Genomic DNA, 19,113 nt, shown 5'->3' with positions numbered 1-19,113 from the left:
CTCCTAGTGGCAGGCTCTTAGGTTATATTGCTTTTAGAAAAGCGGATGTTCCAGAAGATGGCAGTGAAGCAATGAGAAGGGGGCTCGCTCCAGTCATGTTACTCTTGGACAAAGAAACCATCTCTACACCCCCCCACCCAAACCTGTGAGATTAAATTCCTTATGAGGTGGGGTGGGGTCTGACCAAGGTGGAAGAGGATTAATTCAGTCTCATCAGTAAAGTCCTTTAAGAGACTGAACTTGAAATGAGGACCATAGAAAAAAGGGAAACTCAATCTCCCCCAAATAATTGGTTATTAATAATAGTCTGGTAGCTCAGAATAAGGACTGGAATCAAAGGAGACATGTGACTGTTGATAGAAGTTTATTTAACCATAAGATAAAAAGGGGAGGCTAGAACACCCTTCCTCCCCAGAGTCAGAAGTAGATTTGGTCAGCAGGGCCAGGGGGGGTGGTGACTCATGCACCCTTGGAACACTGGTCAAGACCAAAGGGCACTGACTCCTTCTATGCCTTTAGGTGACCAGGAGGCCGCAGTTGAGCCTTGGCCCTCGCTAGGTATCACCTATCACATATGCATAGTGCGGACATCTTAGAGACAAGGAAAGGAACGAGTGGCTGTCAGGGAGGGAATCCTGGTGCGGTGACTCCTAGGCCTAGGCTCTTCCCAGCAGGTGGCAGAATCTGTTTCTAGAACCAGGCTAAGGAAGGAACATGTGTACCTGGCATGAAAGTGGAGTCAACACTACTCCTGTCTGAAGATGGGGGGCAAGATAGTGTCTTTTGTTTCCTATGGGACTGATTCAGGGAGGCAGCGCTGTGGATAGACGCTTGACTTGGGATCTTGCCTCAGACACACACACACTAGCTTACCCTGTACTTGTCACTCAACCTCTACCTCAGTTTCCTCACCAATAAGATGGGGGGGAGTGGGGACTTGGATAAAGGCACAGAGAGTATGTTTCTCGCACTGGTAAAACACTGCTGGTGGACAGCTAACCCCCTGGGTGACAGGCTATAAAAAGATTTCAACAGGCTGGAAATGGGTTGAATCAAATAAGATGAAACTTAACAGGAATAAATGAAAAGTCTTGCACTTGGGACAAAAATCAACTTCATCCAGTTTAAGATTGGGGAAGCACAGTTTGACAGCAGTTCAGAAAAGTACCCAGGAGTTTGAGTGGCCTGTAAGCACCATGTGAATTAGGGGACGCTGGCCCGCTTCAGGAGGGGCCCAGCCCAGCTTCCATCATCTGGGAGGTGCCAGTCCCACCACTCTCCCTGATCAGGTCTCATCTGGAGCACTGTGTTCGGTTCTGGGAACCACAGTTTAAGGACACTGATAAGCAGAAGAACCTCTACGGGAGAGTAACCAAGATGGTGATGAGCCTTGAGTCCATAATGCAGGAAGACTGGTCGAGGGCCCTGGCCAAGTGTGGCTGGAGAAAAGACCCAGGGACGGTGCCCATTTTCTGGGATTTGAAGGATCATTATGTGGCGGTGAGACTAGAGGTCTCGTTTAAGCCCCAGAGAACAGCTGGGAGCAATGGGTAGATGGTGCAGAAAGGCCAATTTAAGTTTGAAATCAGGAAAAAAATCTTAACCATGAGAGCCATCTCCAAGTGAGCTAGGCAGACCCCTGAGAGCAGGTCAAGCAGAAGCTGGTCAGCCACTTGTGAGGACTGTATAGCGAGGACTCCTTTTATGAGTGGGTTGGACTCAGTATCTCCTAAGGATCCTTCCAGTTCTCAAATTGTGTGGGCATGTTTTTGAATCTGCCTTCAAGGGCTGTTGGGAAGTGATCTATGTATAAAACTAATAAATTTTAGCTATCTTTATCGATTAACAAAAGCACTGCGGTTTTTCAGCATCTGATGTCCCTTGGTCTCGAGGTGGGGAGGCCAGCCCTAACTAGAAGATGTGTGTAAAGAAGGAATCTGAATTGTTGTTATAGTCCAGGGGAAGCGTGTACCCACTATAGTGCGCCCCCAGCTTGGCTCCCCCCAGGGCCGATGAGTACTTCAGCTTGAGCAGGGTGAAGTGGGTGAAGGCCTTCTGGGTGGCCTTTCCCTTAGCCAGGGTGTTGACAAAGCCTAGGATGAGAGACAGGATAGTGAGAGTGGTGTCGGAAAGCTGGCCTCCCAGCCTGCTCCTCCCCGTGAGCCCCATTCACCTTCTTCCAGCAGCTCCCAGCTCTTCCATACAGAGCCCACACACACGATGGGGAGGCCCAGTGGCCCCTTGAAAAGTATCTGAGGGGAGATGAGAGAGTTATTAATGCTGGCTCCTAGGAGGGTGAGAGGGGAACAGCTCAAGGTCTTTCAGCCCCACCTCCCCCACCCCAACTGGGCCACCTGCTTGTGGTGGCTGGGCCTGCTCCAAAGGAGCCCCGACTGAGGGAGCCTCACAGTAAATGGAAGGGAGCTAATGGGGAGGGCGCAGGAGCCCGATACAAGGCCAGACCAAGGAAGTGTCTTGGCCAAGAGCAGACAGGGTGCGACAGGAGCCATTAAGGGACAGCGCTAGGATTCTAAGGTGGGTCTGCGGCCTCCACAACCAGTGTCCCCTCCCTGCCACTCTGCTGCTTCCCTTTACCTGTGCGGGTGTGGGTGCTGGGGTGGGGCAGGGGAGTCTACACCTGAGATTGATGCTAGCTAGGGAGCCCTCTCTGCTTGCCTGCCTGGGATGCACTCCCTTCTCTCCCCCGAGAATGCCTGGCTTCCTCCCAAGGTTCAGTCCAGGTGCTGCCTCCTACATGAGGCATTGCCCAATCCCCCAGCATACTTCCCTGTTTCCTATTGACTCTTCTGTGTATTTATTCAGCACTTCCTCACAGTGCCAGACACCCCTACGCTCATATGTTGTGTCACCCACCCACTGTAAGCTCTTAGAGGGCTGGCATGGTTCTGTTTCTGTCTTTCTGTCCTCAGCATGGGGCCTCAAAATAATAAACTCTTGTTGAATTGCAATGAATTAGGATGTGGCCTGGGGTTCTCAGTAGGGGAAGCAACATACCCAGAGTGGTCCGGCCATTATGGGAGTCAGGACTTGAACCCTGGGCTTCCTGATTCCAAGGCCAGCCCTCTGTCTACTACACCATGCTGCCTCTTGAAGAAACAGACTCAGGTTAAGGGAGAAGGACAGAGATGTGGGTGAGTGGGTACGGGGAGCTAGAATAGATAGCAGAGATAAGAGAAAGAGAAATGAAAATGGAATCAAAGTAAGCCTCATTTTCAGCAACCACGAAGGTGGGATTTCTTTGCTTGTCTATTGCCATCCCCACAGTGCCCAGCTTCTCCATTCCCCTCCTGCACTCACCGGGTCTACCTTAGGCAACACAGCCAGTATATGGCTGGCCAACAATTCTCCAGCCTCCTTGAAAATACTCTGGCAAAGGGTGTCACCCTGATAAGCACCTAAAATAGAAAGGCAAGGAAACTGAGGATTGAGGGAGCCCAGACTCAGTTCCATCCATCCATCCATCCATCCATCCATTGAAATCTTTATAAAGCACCTGTTAAATGTCCATCCCTGTGCTAGGTGCTTCAAGGAAGTGAAGAGAAGGGAGAAGTGAATGTACTGCTTGTGGGGAGTTACCATTGTAGCCCGAGAAACCTGATCCAGCACAAGAGCAGCCGGGCCAAATCTATGCACAAGGAAGCTTGGTCTGGCAGCTGATTGTGAAGAGCGGATGTAGGAATTCCTGACGAGAGAGTACAGCAAGAGCCCAGGCAGGCAGAGGGTGGTGGCAGTGGGCATGGTGAGGAAAGGACAGGTAGAAAAGGTGTTGTCATATAAAGGTAGTCAGAGGAAAGCCTCAAAGGGAAATCTAAGGTTATGTACATAGCGGATGGAAGGGATGGTCGTGTCATCGACAGAGAGAATGAAGTCAAGAGGAAGAATGCATTTGTGGGAAAGAGAATTATCGTGGTTTTAGACACGTATCTGAAGGACTCTTGGGGCTGGTAGACAATTGGACATGTGGGTCCAGAACTGGTAAATTTTATGTCTTCTTGATTTAAGGGTAAATAAGGAAGAGAAAGGAATGAGGGAAGGAGCCAGAAATTTATCCAAGGCAAAGGTTTTTGTTTTTGTTTTTCATTATTAATGCCAGAAAGAGACAGGTACTCAATGACCTGGGCCAACTGAAAGAAAACAAATGTTTTAGAGCTAGGATGAGTCTACCCATTGGAAAGATGAAGAAACTGAGCAGCAATGACACCAAAGAAGAGGGTCAATGCAACGCTTTTTAAAATGCATAGAAGAAAACAGAAAAAAGTTCAAAATGAAGCCCAGATAAGTAAGACAGTTATGAAAACAACATGCAGAAATCATTTCTTTAAAAAGAAAACAATGCAATGGAGATTCTGTTCATAGAAAATCATCTTTTTGTGATGTATTGCTATGGAAATGCTCGTGTGCGTGTGTGTGCGCGTGTGCGTGCGTGTGTGTGTGTGTGTGTGTGTGTGTGTGTGTGTGTTTAAAGTCTCCAAAGCAGAACACCAAGAGTTGATCGGGTTTGGATTAGAATGTTATCTAATTCCTCACTCCCATGTTTGCCACTGCCCTTCCACTAATGGGGGCTCTGTAGGAGCCAGGCTGGACAAGATCACAAGATTATGACTTTCCACCCCATCCCTCCTGTACCTTCTGCAACTTTCCGGCAAAATCCAGCAAACTTGGATTTATCGAAGATTCTATAGAGGTGGGTGAGGAGTCCCATCCGGTCAGACACCTGAGGGCACAGAGAGGTGCTTAGATGGTCATCAGAAAGGAGAGAGCTTTCCCAGGCAGCCACCAGTGCTTTAAAGGCAACGGGAGGGATGGCTAGACTTCATAGAAATCCTAAGAAACCTGGGGATTATATTTTCAAAGGATATGGAGTTCAAAGTGACCCAAACAGAATCAGTGTCACAGAATTGCCAGAGAATGGAGCTGGGGGTCATCTAGTCCAACCCCCTCATTTTACAGATGAATCCACTGATCCTTACAGGGGAAAGGACCTGTCCCAGACTACAAAATCTGGATCAGGAATCCAGATAGTCATTGAAGGGCACTCTTCACACCACCCTCCCTCTCTAGCCACTTCTGCCTTTTTCCTAACCCAGAACCTCTTCTGTAGGAAAAGCTAATGCTTAAGACTTCATCCTGAAACCAGAGACCATCGAGAGTCTAAACCAAAGCCTTCATTTTACCACTGAAAACCAAGTCCTAGAGAGAAGCCTTGACCGACAGGTACTCAGGATTTGACCCCAAGCCCCAAACACAGGTCCCTGGACTTCCAGTCCAAGACTTTGTCCCCACCTGCACTCAAGAATTAAATAATATAGGGGCAGCTAGGTGGCGCAGTGGATAGAGCACCAGTCCTGGATTCAGGAGGACCTGAGTTCAAATCTGGCCTCAGACACTTGACACTTACTAGCTGTGTGACCCTGGGCAAGTCACTTAACCCCAACTGCCCCACCAAAAAAAGAAAGAAAGAATATAAAAGAGAAAAAACCTAATCACTAGCATCAAAAATGAAAAGGGTGAAAACACTGGTAATGCAGAAAAAAATCAGAGCAATTATTAGGAATTATTTTGTCTAATTATATCCCAATAAATTTAACAGCTTGAGTAAAATGGAAGAATATTTACAAAAAGATAAACTGCCTAGATTAACAGAAGAGGAAATAAAACATCTAAATAAGCCTATTTCAGAAAGAAATCAGATAGGCCATAAATGAGCTTTCTAAGAAAAAAGCATCAGGACCAGATGAATTTATAAGTAAATTCTCCCAAATATTTAATGAACTAATTCCAATATTAAATAAATCATTTGGAATAGGCAAAGGAGTTCTACCAGACTCTTTTTATGAAGCAAATATGGTGCTGATACCTAAACCAGAAGAGCAAAAACTGAGAATGAAAATTACAGAAAAATTTCACTAATGAATATGGATGCCAAAATCCTAAATAAAATATTAGATAGGTGACTTCAACAATATGTCGCAAAAGATTACACATTGTGTAAAGATGGGGTAACATAAGGAAAACTATTAACATAATTGATTATATCGATAACAAAAGTAGCAAAAGTCATGATATCAATAGACGCAGAAAAAGCTTTTGACAAAAGACAACACTCACTTCCTATTAAAAATACTTGAAAGCATAAGTCTAAATGGATTGTTCCTTAAAATAATAAGCAACTACCTAAAGCCTTCAGCAAACATTATTTGTAAGGGGGACAAGCTGGAAGCCTTCCCAGTAAGATGGAATGAAATAAGGATCCCCATTGTCACCAGTATTATTCAATACTGTCTTAGAAATGCTAGCAATAGCAGTATGAGAAGGAATTGAAGGAATGAGAATGAGCACTGAGGTAATAAAGCTATCTCTTTCTGCAGATGATATGAAGACACATTTGGAAAATCCTAGAAACTCAAATAAAAATTAGCTAGTTGAGACCACTTTAACAAAGTAGAAGCATATAAAATAAACCCACGTAAATCATCAGCATTTCTATATATCACCAACAAAACCCTTCAAGAAAAGATAGTAAGAGATAATAATACCCCATTTAAAATAACCATGGACAGCATAAAATATCCAGCAGTATAGCTGGCCGAGACAGACCCAGGAGCTACATGAACGTAATTATAAAGCGTGTTTTATGCAAATAAAGCCAGATTTAAATAATTAGAGAAATACTCATTGTTCATGGGACAATTCTACCCAAACAAATCTACTTATTCAATGCCATCCCAATTAAATTACCAAAAAAAATTTGTTTTTTTGAACTAGAAAAATTAATAAAAATCATTTGGAAGAACAAAAGGTCAAGAACATCAAAGGAATCAAATGTAAAGGAAGAAGATTTAGCAGTATCAGATCTTAAAACTGTTTAAGTCAGTAATTAGAAAAACTGCCTAGTACTGGATAAGAAATAGAAAGGTAGATCAATGGAACAGAGCAGACATACAATACATAGTAGTTAATGATTAAAATAACTTTGTGTTTAACACATGTAAACATTTAAGCTTTGGAGATAAGAATTCACAATTTGGTAAAAATTGTTGGAAAAATTAGCAATCTGGCAGAAACTAGGTATAGACCAGTATCTCATACCAATTATCAAGATAAGGTCAAAATGGATACACAACCTAGATATTAAGAGATCCTAAGTAAATTAGAACATGGAACATATTCCCTATTAAACTTATGGATAGAAGTTATGAATAAATAAAAGATAGCATTGTGAGATGTAAAATGGATGATTTTTATTACATTACCAAGGGTTTGTGTCCAAATAAAACCCATTTAGTAAAGATTAGAAAATTGGGGAGGGGGTTTATAGACAGTTTCTCAGATGAAGGTCCTATATCTCAAATATATGAGAACTTTGGCAATACCACTATTAGGTCTTTCCCAAGGTGATGAGGGAAAAAAGAAAACCCATATGTTCTAAAATATTTATAGTAGCTCTCTATGGTGGCAAAGAACTGGAAATTGAGGGGATGCACATCCATGGGGAAATGGCTAAATAAGTTGTGGTTTGTGACTGTGATGGAATACTAATGTGCTGTAAGAAATGATGAGCTAGTTGATTTTAGAAAGACTTGCATGAAATAATGAAAAGTTAAATGAGCAGAACCAAGAGAATATTGTACACAGTAACAGCCATATTATTTGAAGAGTAATATCTCTGTCAAATGGTTGCCTCTTCTCTAGTGTGGGTTGGGAAAGGAAAGGAAGGAGGAAGACAGTTCAGAACTTCAAATGTAACCAAAAAGAGTTCTTTTAAGAGATTAAATAGGGGGCAGCTAGGTGGTGCAGTGGATAGAATACTGGCCTTGGATTCAGGAGGACCTGAGTTCAAATCCAGCCTCAGACACTTGACACTTACTAGCTGTGTGACCCTGGGCAAGACATTTAACCCTCATTGCCCCACCAAAAAAAAAAGAGAGATTAAATAATAACAATTTCCATCTCTACATTGCTTTTAAGATTCCAAAGTACTTTCTTCAGAATCACCGGAGAAGGCAGGTGGTGTGAGCATTATCACCTCTACTGTAGCAGTGAAGAAAGTGTGGTTCACCCAAGTGAAGGATTTGCCCACTATCAAACAACCACTAAGTGTCTGGGCCAGTGTTTGGGCCCAGGTGTCCTGACTCAGACGTCCTTTGTTTATCTGCTATAACTATACCACCAGATCTAGCCTTTATTCTTCTAGATTGGACACCATGTTACAAATGGACTGCTCCTTGCCTTGGAGACAATAGGGATGCTCAGGTCACTTGTCAGAGAAATCTTGGGTTCCAGTCCTGGGTTTGTCATTAACTAGCTGTGTGACGTAATGCATGTTACTGTCTGGAACTCACTTGTTAGAGGAGAGGCTTGGGCTAGATTCTCTCAGGTCCCTTTCCAACATAATTCTGGATAGCTGAACAATCCTCATCCCTATTTTGAGATACCCAAGGCATCCAACTTTGGCTCAGATTTTGGAACGATATTCTCTCATTTGATCCTCACAAAAACCTTGTGAGGTGCTATCGTTATCTTCATTTTACAGCTGAGGAAAGTGAGGCAGAGAGAGAGGTGAATTGACTTGCCCAGGGTCGCACAGCTAGTAAGTGTCTGAGACTGGATTTGAACTCCAGTGTTCCTGACTCCAGGACCAACGCTCTCTATCAGTTGTATCACCAAATGCCTCTAAGGTACCATGCAATTCAACAGCATCCTGCATGGAAACAGGGATGGTATCTTATCATAACTTTGAATGAGGGCACCTAGTTGTCCCCTGATGAATTCAAGTTACCTGTTCTAAATGAACTAGCATGAGAAAGCCCATGGAAAGTGGGGGAGGTACCACAACACTGGAAGAGGACTAATGTCCCAATTAAAAAAAAAAGAGAGAGAGAGAGAGAGGAGACTGCAAACTTTAGGCCGGTGAACTTGACTTTGTTTCCGGGGAAGATCCAGGACTAAAGGGATTAAAGAGATGGTTGGTAAGTATCTCGAAAGGGAAGCAGTGATTACAAGAGCCAGCAGGGGCCTCACTGGGAGTAGGTCATGCCAGACTGACTTTAACCTCATTTGTAAAATGGGGGAGTTAGACTCAGTAGCATCTGAGCTCATGGCCCCTGACCTCCCCCCACCCACTGCTGGCCTCATTCACCCATCCTTCTAGGCTCCCAGGTCGGTGGTAATCCTACATTATCCCAGACGACTCACTCTCTCCTGCTCCATTTATCCAGGCTCTTGCTGCATGTGTATGTGTGTGTGTCTGGTTACCCAGAGTCCTGCTGTGACAAAACACAGACTTCTTCCCCTCCCAACCATGGCAGGTGTGGGGAGGATGCACCTACCTGGAAGTAGTTAAACATGGCTTGTTTGACGTAGTTTATGTCATGAGGAGACTTCTCCAGGTTATCCATGGTGTTAAAAACGATCTTCACTGCCCTGTGTGCAATCCAAAATGCTGTGGAGGAAATGGGTAAGCTTAGGGAGACGCCTCCGCCGTGTCCCGTCACCTTCGGGGGTAACTGGAGACTGGGCACTGCGCTGTGCCCACTGGTCTCCACTCCAAGGTAGTTGGGGTCTAGAGACCATGAACACTGATGAAGGAACTGGGACAGTTTGGCCTGGAGGGGAGAACACTCGGGGGGTATGATGGTGATCATTAAGGATCTGAAAGGCCCTCATGATAAGAGAGCATTCAAACTTGTTCAGCTGGGCCTTGTATGTGCCCCCATCGGCAGGCTCTCAAGGCAACCATGGTCCTTCCTAAGCTGGGTCCCAGGACTCGGTACAACCCTCCAGGTGGCATCTTTTTACAAGGGGCAGGGGGGATAAGTCTGGGCCTGTGCCAGCATTTAGTGTATTATGGGAAACTCCCTCTCAAAGTTAACTCTCAAGAAACTCAAGATATAATGGGAGAGAACATGAAAACAGCTCTGTACAAATGATGCACAGAGGATCCACCAGAGATGACCAGTAGAGAGAAGCCACTGGTATTAAGAGGGAAGAGAGGGGCAGCTAGGTGGTGCAGTGAATAGAGCACTGACATGGATTCAGGAGGACCTGAGTTCAAATCCAGCCTCAGACACTTGACACTTACTAGCTGTGTGACCCTGGGCAAGTCACTTAACCCCAATGGCCTCACCCAAAAAAACAAAAAAAAGAGGGAAGAGAAAGGTTTTCTTGCAGAGGATAGGACCTTCAGCTGTGAAGGAAGTCAGGAGGTAGAGAGGAACAGGGTTCTGGGCCAGGGGGATAGCTAGGGAAAATATACAGAGAAGGAGGCCAGAGTCCATGGGGAGGGAATTAAGGTATAAGAAGATTGGCTTTAAAAGCTGGAGGATTTTATATTTGATTGTGGAGGCAACAGGAAGTTGATTTGGTCAGAATTGCCTTTTAGGAGAATTAATTTGACTATTAACTGCTCATCAGCATAGCATCAACTGGTAAAAGGTTAGAGCCAGAAACAATGGGTAGGTATGACCAAGTTACTGATGGAGGTCTGACGTCAGGCAAAACTTCCTAACCATTGGAACTGTCTACATATGGAAAGGGTTTGAAGGTGGAAATGTAGGTAGTGAGTTCCCCCTCCCCAGAGGTCTTCAAGTAAATCTCGACGACTACTTGTCGGGTAAGGTAGGGTTGGAAGTCATGGCATCCAAGGCCTCCCTTCCAAATCAGATTCCACAATTCCAACACTGCGTCGTTCTGTGGATAAAAGACTTGGATGTGAAATGTCCCAAGCCCTGGAGAGGGGCCATGGCATTGGGTGACCAGGACAGTCTAGAGGGCATTGGGCAGGGAGAGATCCGGCTGATGGCACCGCCATCTCCCATTCTCACCAGAGCCTTCGTCACCTATGAGGTGTCCCCAGCCACCGCAGCCTTCCTCAGAGCCATCCGGGTTGACAAGTCTGCAGTTGGACCCTGTCCCAGAAATGAGCACCACGCCACCTGGAGGGAGAGTGGAGATGGCTCAAGCAATTTTCCAGTGACAGGGACATCATTAAACACCCACTCCCTAGAGGATCTGGTGCAGGAAACTGAGGATGCTTTTCAGACCCCTGTTGATGATAACAGAGTATACTCCAGGAAAGACCTTATTTTGTTGAGTCCTTTCTCCCAGGGAGTGAGGATTGTGTATGGAAAGGAAACGGCTGTGATCTGAGCCCTGGCTGTCCCGGAAAGGGTCATGCCCCGTGACTAGTGTCCAGATCTCCCTTCTCTTCCTACTTCTTTATAAAAACCCTAACTTGGACATACTATGCTCAAACATTTAACTCTGTCCCTGTGACCACCCCTCATGGGGACACTTTTCTGCTTCATGAGGCCATGAATTCACTGTTTTTATGCTTTTAATATTCTGATATCTATATTTCAATATAATTATGGTTTATATGTCATTTTATGTTATTATATATTTTATTTTATACATTTAAAAACACTATGGGGCAGCTAGGTGGCACAGTGGATAAAGCACTGACCCTGGATCCAGGAAGATCTGAGTTCAAATCCGGCCTCAGACACTTGACACTAGCTGTGTGACCCTGGGCAAGTCACTTAACCCCCATTATCTCACAAACAAAAAACCCACTATGACACGAGAGAAAGTTCTTGAACCCCTGCTCTAGAGGGTCCCTAACTCTGGACCCTTCCCCAACATTTTTTCCCCTTCATCAAAATATGCCTCCTTCCCATCCTGCTCTGGGCTACCTTGAAGTGGACAGGAGAAGGTGAAGTCAGATAGTCAGCTCAGAGGACGTCTACAGTGAGGTTTAGGAGCTAAGGAAGTCGGTACCAGGTGTTTCCAGGGAAGGTCTCCTCCTCTGGGGAGCAGAGAATTCTGGAGGAAGCCAGTTCTCTGAGCATCCCCAGCCGAGGCTGCCTGAGGTCCTGACGGGGGCCCTGGCAAGGGAGCCAGTCTTACCGATGGCTGTGGCCGTGGCAATAGACCCCGCTGCGTCCGTAGAGATGAAGTAGCTGCTACTCAGGTCAGGATAGCGGCTTTGCAATTGTTCAGTCAAGGTGGAAACGGCCGTGCTCTGCTCTGCCCCACTCAGGGTCAGGCCCTGTCGTTTGCAAAAGGTCAGAGTTGAGGGCCGATGGCTGGCAGAACCATCTCTAAGCCTGCTCAAGACTCTTCCATGGAGCCCCATTGTCTTCAGGGTCACATCCAACCTCTCCATCCCAGACCTCGGGGCTCCAGCCAAACTCCACCACGACCGAGCTGATCACCCCGCTATTCTCTAATCGAGCCAGCCTTTGAGTCCGGAAGACCTGTGTTCAGTCCTGCTTCTGGCACGGACGATGGGACATGGGGAAATGATCAATAAAAACCCCAGCACCTAACACAGTAGGCCCTTAATAAATTTATACTGAATTGAAGTCAAGAGGGGAAACTTGTTTTGGGACCTGCTGAATTTGGAATACTGGCAAATCATGGCAGCAGTGTGACGCTCCAGAAGGATTGATGGATTTAAATCCAGGGTTCAAATATGATCCCTCCCACTTATTAGCTGTGTGACCTTGGGCACATCACTTAACTTCTACAGACCTCAGTTCTCTCAATCTCTCTCTGCGGCAGTTAGGGTTAAGTGACTTGTCCAGGGTCACACAGTGAGTAAGCCTCTGAGCCCAGATTTGAATGCAGGTCCTCCTGACTCCAGGGCCAGCACTCTGCGCTATGGCGCCCCCTAGCAGCCCCAATCTCACCAGACTAGACGACGCCCATGCTTTCTTGCCCTGTTGGCCACTTGTGTGTCCCCTGCTGGTGACCAGGGGGATCTCCGGGGGTGGTTCTCAGTCCTATATTTTCACTGATTTCCCAGATCCCCCTCTGACTCCTGCCCCAGACTCACCAGGCTCCGCAGCGGTTTGTGAAGGTATACCCCGGCTTTCTTCTTGGCTTCGTTCACCATGTCATTGATCCTTTCTGCACACTGCTCCAGCCCAATCAGCTGGGTCCAGGAGAGAAAAGGCATTAGCCAGGCTGTGGGCCATGCAGGCCCCCTCCCCCTCCCCCTCCCATCATCCCATTCCACCCCACCCCCCCACCACAGAATTAGATGGTGCAAATGAGCACCAAGCAACCCTTCCCCTCAACCCCACCCTCAAGCCTGTCTTACCCACTGGTTGGTGCTTGGTCCGGTAGCTTCTGCTACAACCCGGCCATCTGCAGACAGCAGCACGACCCTGGAGTGGGTGGCCCCCCTAGGGAATAACCCAAACTCAGTCTCAGCTCTGGTCTGATGAGAGAGAAACAGTCCCTGCCCTCAGGAGGCCCCTTGGCTGATGGAGCAGATGCAATCCTAACTTCTCTTCATCAAATCCTACCCAAGGCCCATGGGGGCTCTGTCTCCCTTTCTCCTCTCAGCAGTGACTAGACCAGGGCTTCTTACACTTTTTCCACTTGTGACCCCTTTTTGCCCCAGAAATTTTTATGCGACTCCAGTTGTATGGATATATAAAATAAGTACACAAACCAAACCTTTACTGCCTAATTTTTCACAACCCCTACATTCACTTTAAGAAGCTTTGGGCTAGATGATCCCATAATCACAGACCCATGGTTTTATTGATGCAGGGAAGTCCCAATTCCCCATGCAGATCAGGAACGACTGGTCTTTGGGAGTTAGCTGGGATTCCATAGCCAGTGGGTGTCAGAGGCAAGACCTGAAGGCAAATCTTCCTGGCTCCGAGGCCTGCTCTGGTTCACTAGGCCACAGCTGCCTCTGCTAAAACAGGGGTGGGCCTATTCAAGCTTCCTACCTTGGCTAGTTAAATGCCTGTAGGCCCCCAAGCCACTCCTCTCCCTCCACATCAAGGTCCCTAGTGATTAGATTCTAATCTGGGTTGGGCTAGCAGGTCACTGACCTCAAGGGGCCTCCCTGTGAAATACGGAGCTCTCACTGTTAGGAACTGAAACCTCAGTGTCTTGTCTCCCAGCACAGTGGTCTTAAGACCAAGCTTCCTCTGAAGAAGCAACGTGGCCTAGCGTGCTGAATCTGACGTAAATGAGCATTGGTTCAAATCTGATGCAGCGTCACCTTGGGCCCACCTCTCTGGGCTGGTGTCAAGTGAGAGGGTTGGTCCAGATGACTTCCAATGGCCCTATAATCCAATGAGGTCTAAGTATATAAAAATTCTGTGACACAATGGTACACACTGATATCTATCTATCCTTTCCCATCCCATCCCATCCCATCCCATCCCATCCCATCCTATCCTATCACATCCCTCCATAATAACTATCAGTTGTACTTGGGATCAGGAGGGACAGAAGATCGAATCCTGCTTCTGACAAGAAGCTGTGTGACCCTGGACAAGTCACTTCTCCCTTCTCTGAATCTCAGTTTCATCATCTGGAAAATGGCAATAACAGCACTCACACGACCTACCCCAGAGTAATGTGGTAAGGAAAGGAATTTTCCTAACTCAAAGTACTCTAGGAATTGAGTCCGAGTGTTATAGAAAATGCCTCAGAGGCAGCTAGGTGTCAAAGTGGATAGAGGAGCTGGACCTGGAGTTAGGAAGACCCCTCTTCCCTACTTCAAATCTAACCTCAGACACTAGCTGTGTGACCCTGAGCAAGTCTCTTAACCTTTTCTTGGCCTCAGTTTCCTTATCTGTCAGATGAGCTGGAGAAGGAAAGAGCAAACCACTCCAGTATCTTTGTCAAGAAAACCTCTAAGTGGGGCCGTGAAGAGTTGAACATCACTGAAAACAAGTAGGTACCTGTCCCTGAAGATTCTTCTCCCTCCCTCCAGAGCCAAGGGAGATATGGAGTAGTATTTGAGGAATGTCTGGGTGGAGGATCCACCTTATCTCTCCATACTACACCCCTTCATATTCCAACCAAACTGACCTCTGGGTTATCCAGCCCACCCCCTCCTCCCTACACAGATGACAATCTATCTCCCATCTCCTTGCCTTTAAGCGTGGAATGTACCTCTACCTCTTAGGGCGCAGCTTCTGTCAAGACTTAGCTCCCTTGGGGCAGCTAGGTGGCGCAGCAGATAAAGCACCGGCCCTGAATTCAGGAGGACCCAAGTTCAAAGCCAGCCTCAGACACTTGACACTTACTAGCTGTGTGACCCTGGGCAAGTCACTTAACCCCCATTGCCTCTCAAAAAAAACCAAAAACAACAACAACAAAAAAGGCCTCAGCTGCCTGCCTGCCTTCTGACCACCTTCTACTTGAGGGTTGCCCAGGTGGTGCCGTCCTCTCCCTGCTTCAATCAATAGCTCCCTATTTTACTTTGTAAATGCTTTCATTAACTCATCTGTGTGCATGCTGGAACATGTGCTTCTTGGAAGCTGTTTCATTTTTATCTCTGTATCCCCAGTAAGCTAATCTAGTACCTGGTAACTAATTAATGCTTGCTGAATTGAAAGGTTGCCACATCTCTCTATCCTGGAAGGCAGGGAGGAGAGGCTTGGGCCAGGGTAGCAGCATCAGTGAGCAGGAGGATGGTGCAATGGGCGAGACTGAATAAAGGAACAATCAGCAGGTACACAGGAGTCTCATGTCTATTATTTATCCAGCTCTAACCTCGATGCCAATCTCCAATCTTGAATGTCCAACTGTCTTTCAGACATCTCCAAACAGCACACCACCCCCTTCTCTCCTTTCTTCCCTATTACTGGAGAAGGCACTGCCGTCTTCCTAGGATTATGGGAATGCAGTGGGACCCTCTGGGCTGAGGTACCATAGCAGGTCAGGACCCCAGTATGCTGATAAGCAATATCAAGGTCTTTAAGATGATATCCAAAGGGGACAGCTAGGTGGTGCAGTGGATAAAGCACTGGCCCTGGATTCGGGAGGACCTGAGTTCAAATCCGACCTCAGATACTTGACACTTACTAGCTGTGTGACCCTGGGCAAGTCACTTAACCCTCATTGCCCCACAAAAAAACAAACAAACAAAAATGGGAAGATGATATCCAAGATATGGATGGGTGATAACATGTCTTACTTATGCCCCTTTATTCTAAAATCCCCTCCCTGTTGTTTCCCTGTGTGCCCTTCCCTCCGCTGTTTCGTAAAGATACAAAAGACCAGGTCATCTCTTACTCCAGTGGGTCAGTCACCGAGGTGATCTGTTCCCTGGCTGTATATTCCTCTCCTAATAAATCTATTTTTATTTTACAAGATGTGTGATGAGCCTCCCATTCTTTGAGTGAGCTAGCAATCCAGGTCCCAAGTCCCCCCAAGCACTAGGAGTGCCCCTGGACTCCTCACGGTCTCTCACCCCCCCCAGATCCAGTCTGCTGCCAAGGCCTGTGGATGGCACCTTTACAGACTCTCATCTTTTCTCCTCTGACACTGGGCCTATTCCCCTTGTCACCTCGTGCCCAGACTACTTCAACAGCCTGCTGGTGAGTTAGCCGGCCTCAAGCCTCCCTATTCCGATTCATTCTCCACTCAACCGTCAAACAGATCTTTCTAAAGTGCAAACCTGACCACATCACCCCCAGATTTACCAATCGCCAGCGATTCCCTATCAGCTCCAGAATCAGATGTAAAATCAAGCCGAGGTGGATTTCTTCAGGCCCCTCCCTTTCCAGTCTTCTTGCTTACAGGTAACTCCACGCACTCGTGAGTCAGGGACATTGGCCTCCTGCCTGCCTTCCACTAACCCACCTATCTCTCCCTGCTTATCTCTGCCTCCTGACTTCCAGCAAGTCTCCTCCAGCTGCAGTCCCCAGTCCGGTTCTTCCTTCGGAGAAGGCCCCACTTTACCTGGGGGATCCTTTTGTTTGCATGTCATTATCTCCACGTGGTCTCCCCCTTTAGACAGGGGGAGAGAGCGAGGAGGACGGACACTCACGTCCAGGGCCGTCATAACAGGTGCCCGATAAACGCCAGGATTTGGGGGAGGAGAGGGAGGCAGGAGACGGGAGATTACGAGGCTCCTGGGCCAGGTGCACAGACGGCGCTGCAAGCTAGAGGCTCGGCTGGGTCGCGTAGCTGGAATGCTCCCAGCCTCAGTTTCCCCGCCTGTAAAACGGAGGGACTGGACGATCGCTTCCAACTGCGACTCTGAGACCCCACGGGCAGGGTCCTCTGCTCACTTGGGCTCACGCACACCCACACCGTCACAAACACGGGCGGACACGCTCGGCGGCACAGGTCCGTGCTCCCTCTTCCCCCCCCCCCCGACCAGCGGACACGGCCCGGGCGCGCGAGCCCCGCACACCCCCCCTTCCTTGGGAAGTGGCAGCTGGGGGCCGCGGCCCTCGGGGCTCGGGGCCTCTGCTTTGTGTGCCACCCCCCACTCCCAGCACTCACCCCTCCACGCCCCCGAACAGGTCGGCCATGGGGCCGCCGCTCCCCGCTCGCCGGGCTCCCCGCTGCGCCTCGCGCCGATCCCCGCGGCTGGCTCCTGCCTGGGCGTCCCTCGGGCCCGCGCGGCGTGACTCCGGCCACCTCCGGCTCAGGCTACGGCCGGCCCGTCATGTGACGGCCTCATTGTCTCGCCAGCAGCCGATTTCCGCAAAGCCCGGGAGGGCGGAGCACCGGGTCCCGCCCCAGGATGCGCGGGCCTGCCCCCGTGTGTGTCCGCGAGTGTGGTTGTGGGGGGAGGGTGCGTGTCTGTTACGTCTGGGGGCGGGGTGGGCTCGGGGCCGCGGCCCGTGCAGCCGCTGGGCTGCTCGACCCCCAAGGCTGGTGCGGGCAGAGGCCGGGGGACCGACCGTGTGTCCTGCGTCGCACCGGGAGGTTCTTGTTCTGATGCCGCGTGCACCGGCCTCCGGCTCAAGGCCCTTCAATGGGGGGGGAGGGTCTGCAGGGCGCGCGATCGCGGGGGGCACCGGGTAGCGCGGGGTGGGGGCAGGGCCTTGCAAGGGAGGGGCTGGCCGAGCATCTCTGGAGGTGTCCCCGCAGCGTGGAGCAGGGCGTGCCTCTCTAAGGATGCTAAGGATGTTGGGCGCTTGCTCCGTGCTTTTAGCTGTGAGCTAGACCTGGTGTGAATGTACCTGTGAGTGGGTCCGAGTGTCCCTGTCGGTCTGCCTAAGCGCCCTCCCTCCTCGTGCTATGGGCTGGCTGGGGTCAGCAGCTTCCCCTCTCTCGCTTCCTTCCTCCTCCCTCTCTCTCTGGAACCAGTGGAGAAAGAGCCGACTGTCTTCTGGAGGCTCCGAGTTGCCAGGAGGGGGCCCCCCAGATCAGCGAGTGGCTTTCCCACCCATCTACTTCTTTCCCACCTAAGAATTGGAAACAGCCAAAGAAGGGTCCCTGCCCAGACCCTGCCACCAGATAGATGCTCCTCAGACACACAAGCGCGCTCTCCACGTCTGTCCCATCATACACACTGCCCACCCCAACATAGGCATATGTTAACCTGGGACCAAGAGGGTGAAGCCCTACGAAGATACACAAAGAGGGGCATTCATTCATTTCCCCACGGAAAGAAATCTGCACAGACAGACCGGGGTGGGGTGGCGGTGGGGGAGATCCCGCAAAGTAGGGTTCAAGATTGAGACCTGGAAGAGCCTTCCAAACACTAAGCACTTCACACAGGTAACGGAGATGGAGTGAAAGCCAGGTTTTCTGTAGGTTCCCAGCATTCTGTCCTTTCTAATAGAGTATTTCTCTTATTTTTCCTTGTTAAAAGAAAAGGAGTAGGGGCGGTTAGGTGGTGCAGTGGATAGAGCACCGGCCCTGGATTCAGGAGGACCTGAGTTCAAATCCGGCCTCAGACACTTGGCACTTACTAGCTGTGTGACCCTGGGCAAGTCACTTGACCCCAATTGCCCCGAGGGGGAAAAAAAAGAAAAAAGAAAAGGAAAGGGAGTTGGAGGAGATGATCCCTGGGGTCTCCTCTGGCTACAAACCTTTGTTTTAGATGCTCACCCTGACCCATAGTTCCACGCCAAATACACAGGCTCACAGAAATACACACCCCTGCCTACGTGACCCACGGACACAGGGGCCTGTGGATGCTGAGGAGTGATTATTCCCTTCCTCCAAGGGTAGTCCTCTCCCCTAGATGTTGCCAGGAAGTGAAAACAAGGACCATTCCTCAGTTCTCTTTTCCTTATTGCTTCCCCCAAAAAGACTACCCAGACTTCTATTACATTCTTTTCAGCTGCTGGTGGGAGCTGCTGGGGCGGA

General features: G+C 48.6%; 1 protein-coding gene across 2 annotated transcripts; it reads right to left on the bottom strand.

Annotated features, from left to right (window-relative positions):
- Positions 1–1,097: 1,097 nt before the first annotated feature.
- NAGK (N-acetylglucosamine kinase) lies at positions 1,098–17,515 on the bottom strand. 2 transcript variants are annotated; one of them, XM_043989474.1, is made up of 10 exons: positions 17,293–17,514; positions 13,127–13,211; positions 12,860–12,958; positions 11,929–12,070; positions 10,845–10,955; positions 9,351–9,463; positions 4,648–4,735; positions 3,319–3,416; positions 2,174–2,252; positions 1,098–2,093 (listed from the first exon to the last, which is right to left on the bottom strand). In XM_043989474.1, the coding sequence occupies exons 1-10, from the start codon at positions 17,319–17,321 to the stop codon at positions 1,912–1,914; spliced, it is 1,026 nt and encodes a 341-aa protein (XP_043845409.1). In that variant the 5' UTR covers positions 17,322–17,514; the 3' UTR covers positions 1,098–1,911. The 2 variants fall into 2 exon arrangements, with proteins under 2 accessions (XP_043845409.1, XP_043845410.1); XM_043989475.1 differs by lacking the exons at positions 3,319–3,416; positions 4,648–4,735 and having other exon boundaries at positions 17,293–17,515.
- Positions 17,516–19,113: the final 1,598 nt, after the last annotated feature.

This window comes from Dromiciops gliroides, chromosome 2 (genome assembly GCF_019393635.1).
Source record: "Dromiciops gliroides isolate mDroGli1 chromosome 2, mDroGli1.pri, whole genome shotgun sequence".
Lineage (NCBI taxonomy): Eukaryota > Metazoa > Chordata > Mammalia > Microbiotheria > Microbiotheriidae > Dromiciops > Dromiciops gliroides.
The sequence above is the reverse complement of the archived record's forward strand: the minus strand, read 5'-3'. Positions and strand labels throughout refer to the sequence as shown.

Excerpts from the sequence above, each read along its gene's own strand:
- NAGK (XM_043989474.1), bottom strand. The coding sequence starts at position 17,321 with ATGGCCGACCTGTTCGGGGGCGTGGAGGG. Across the intron at positions 12,959-13,126 it reads GACCAAGCACCAACCAGTGG|CTGATTGGGCTGGAGCAGTG; the intron begins GTAAGACAGGCT and ends TCCTGGACCCAG. Across the intron at positions 4,736-9,350 it reads CCATGTTTAACTACTTCCAG|GTGTCTGACCGGATGGGACT; the intron begins GTAGGTGCATCC and ends CTGTGCCCTCAG.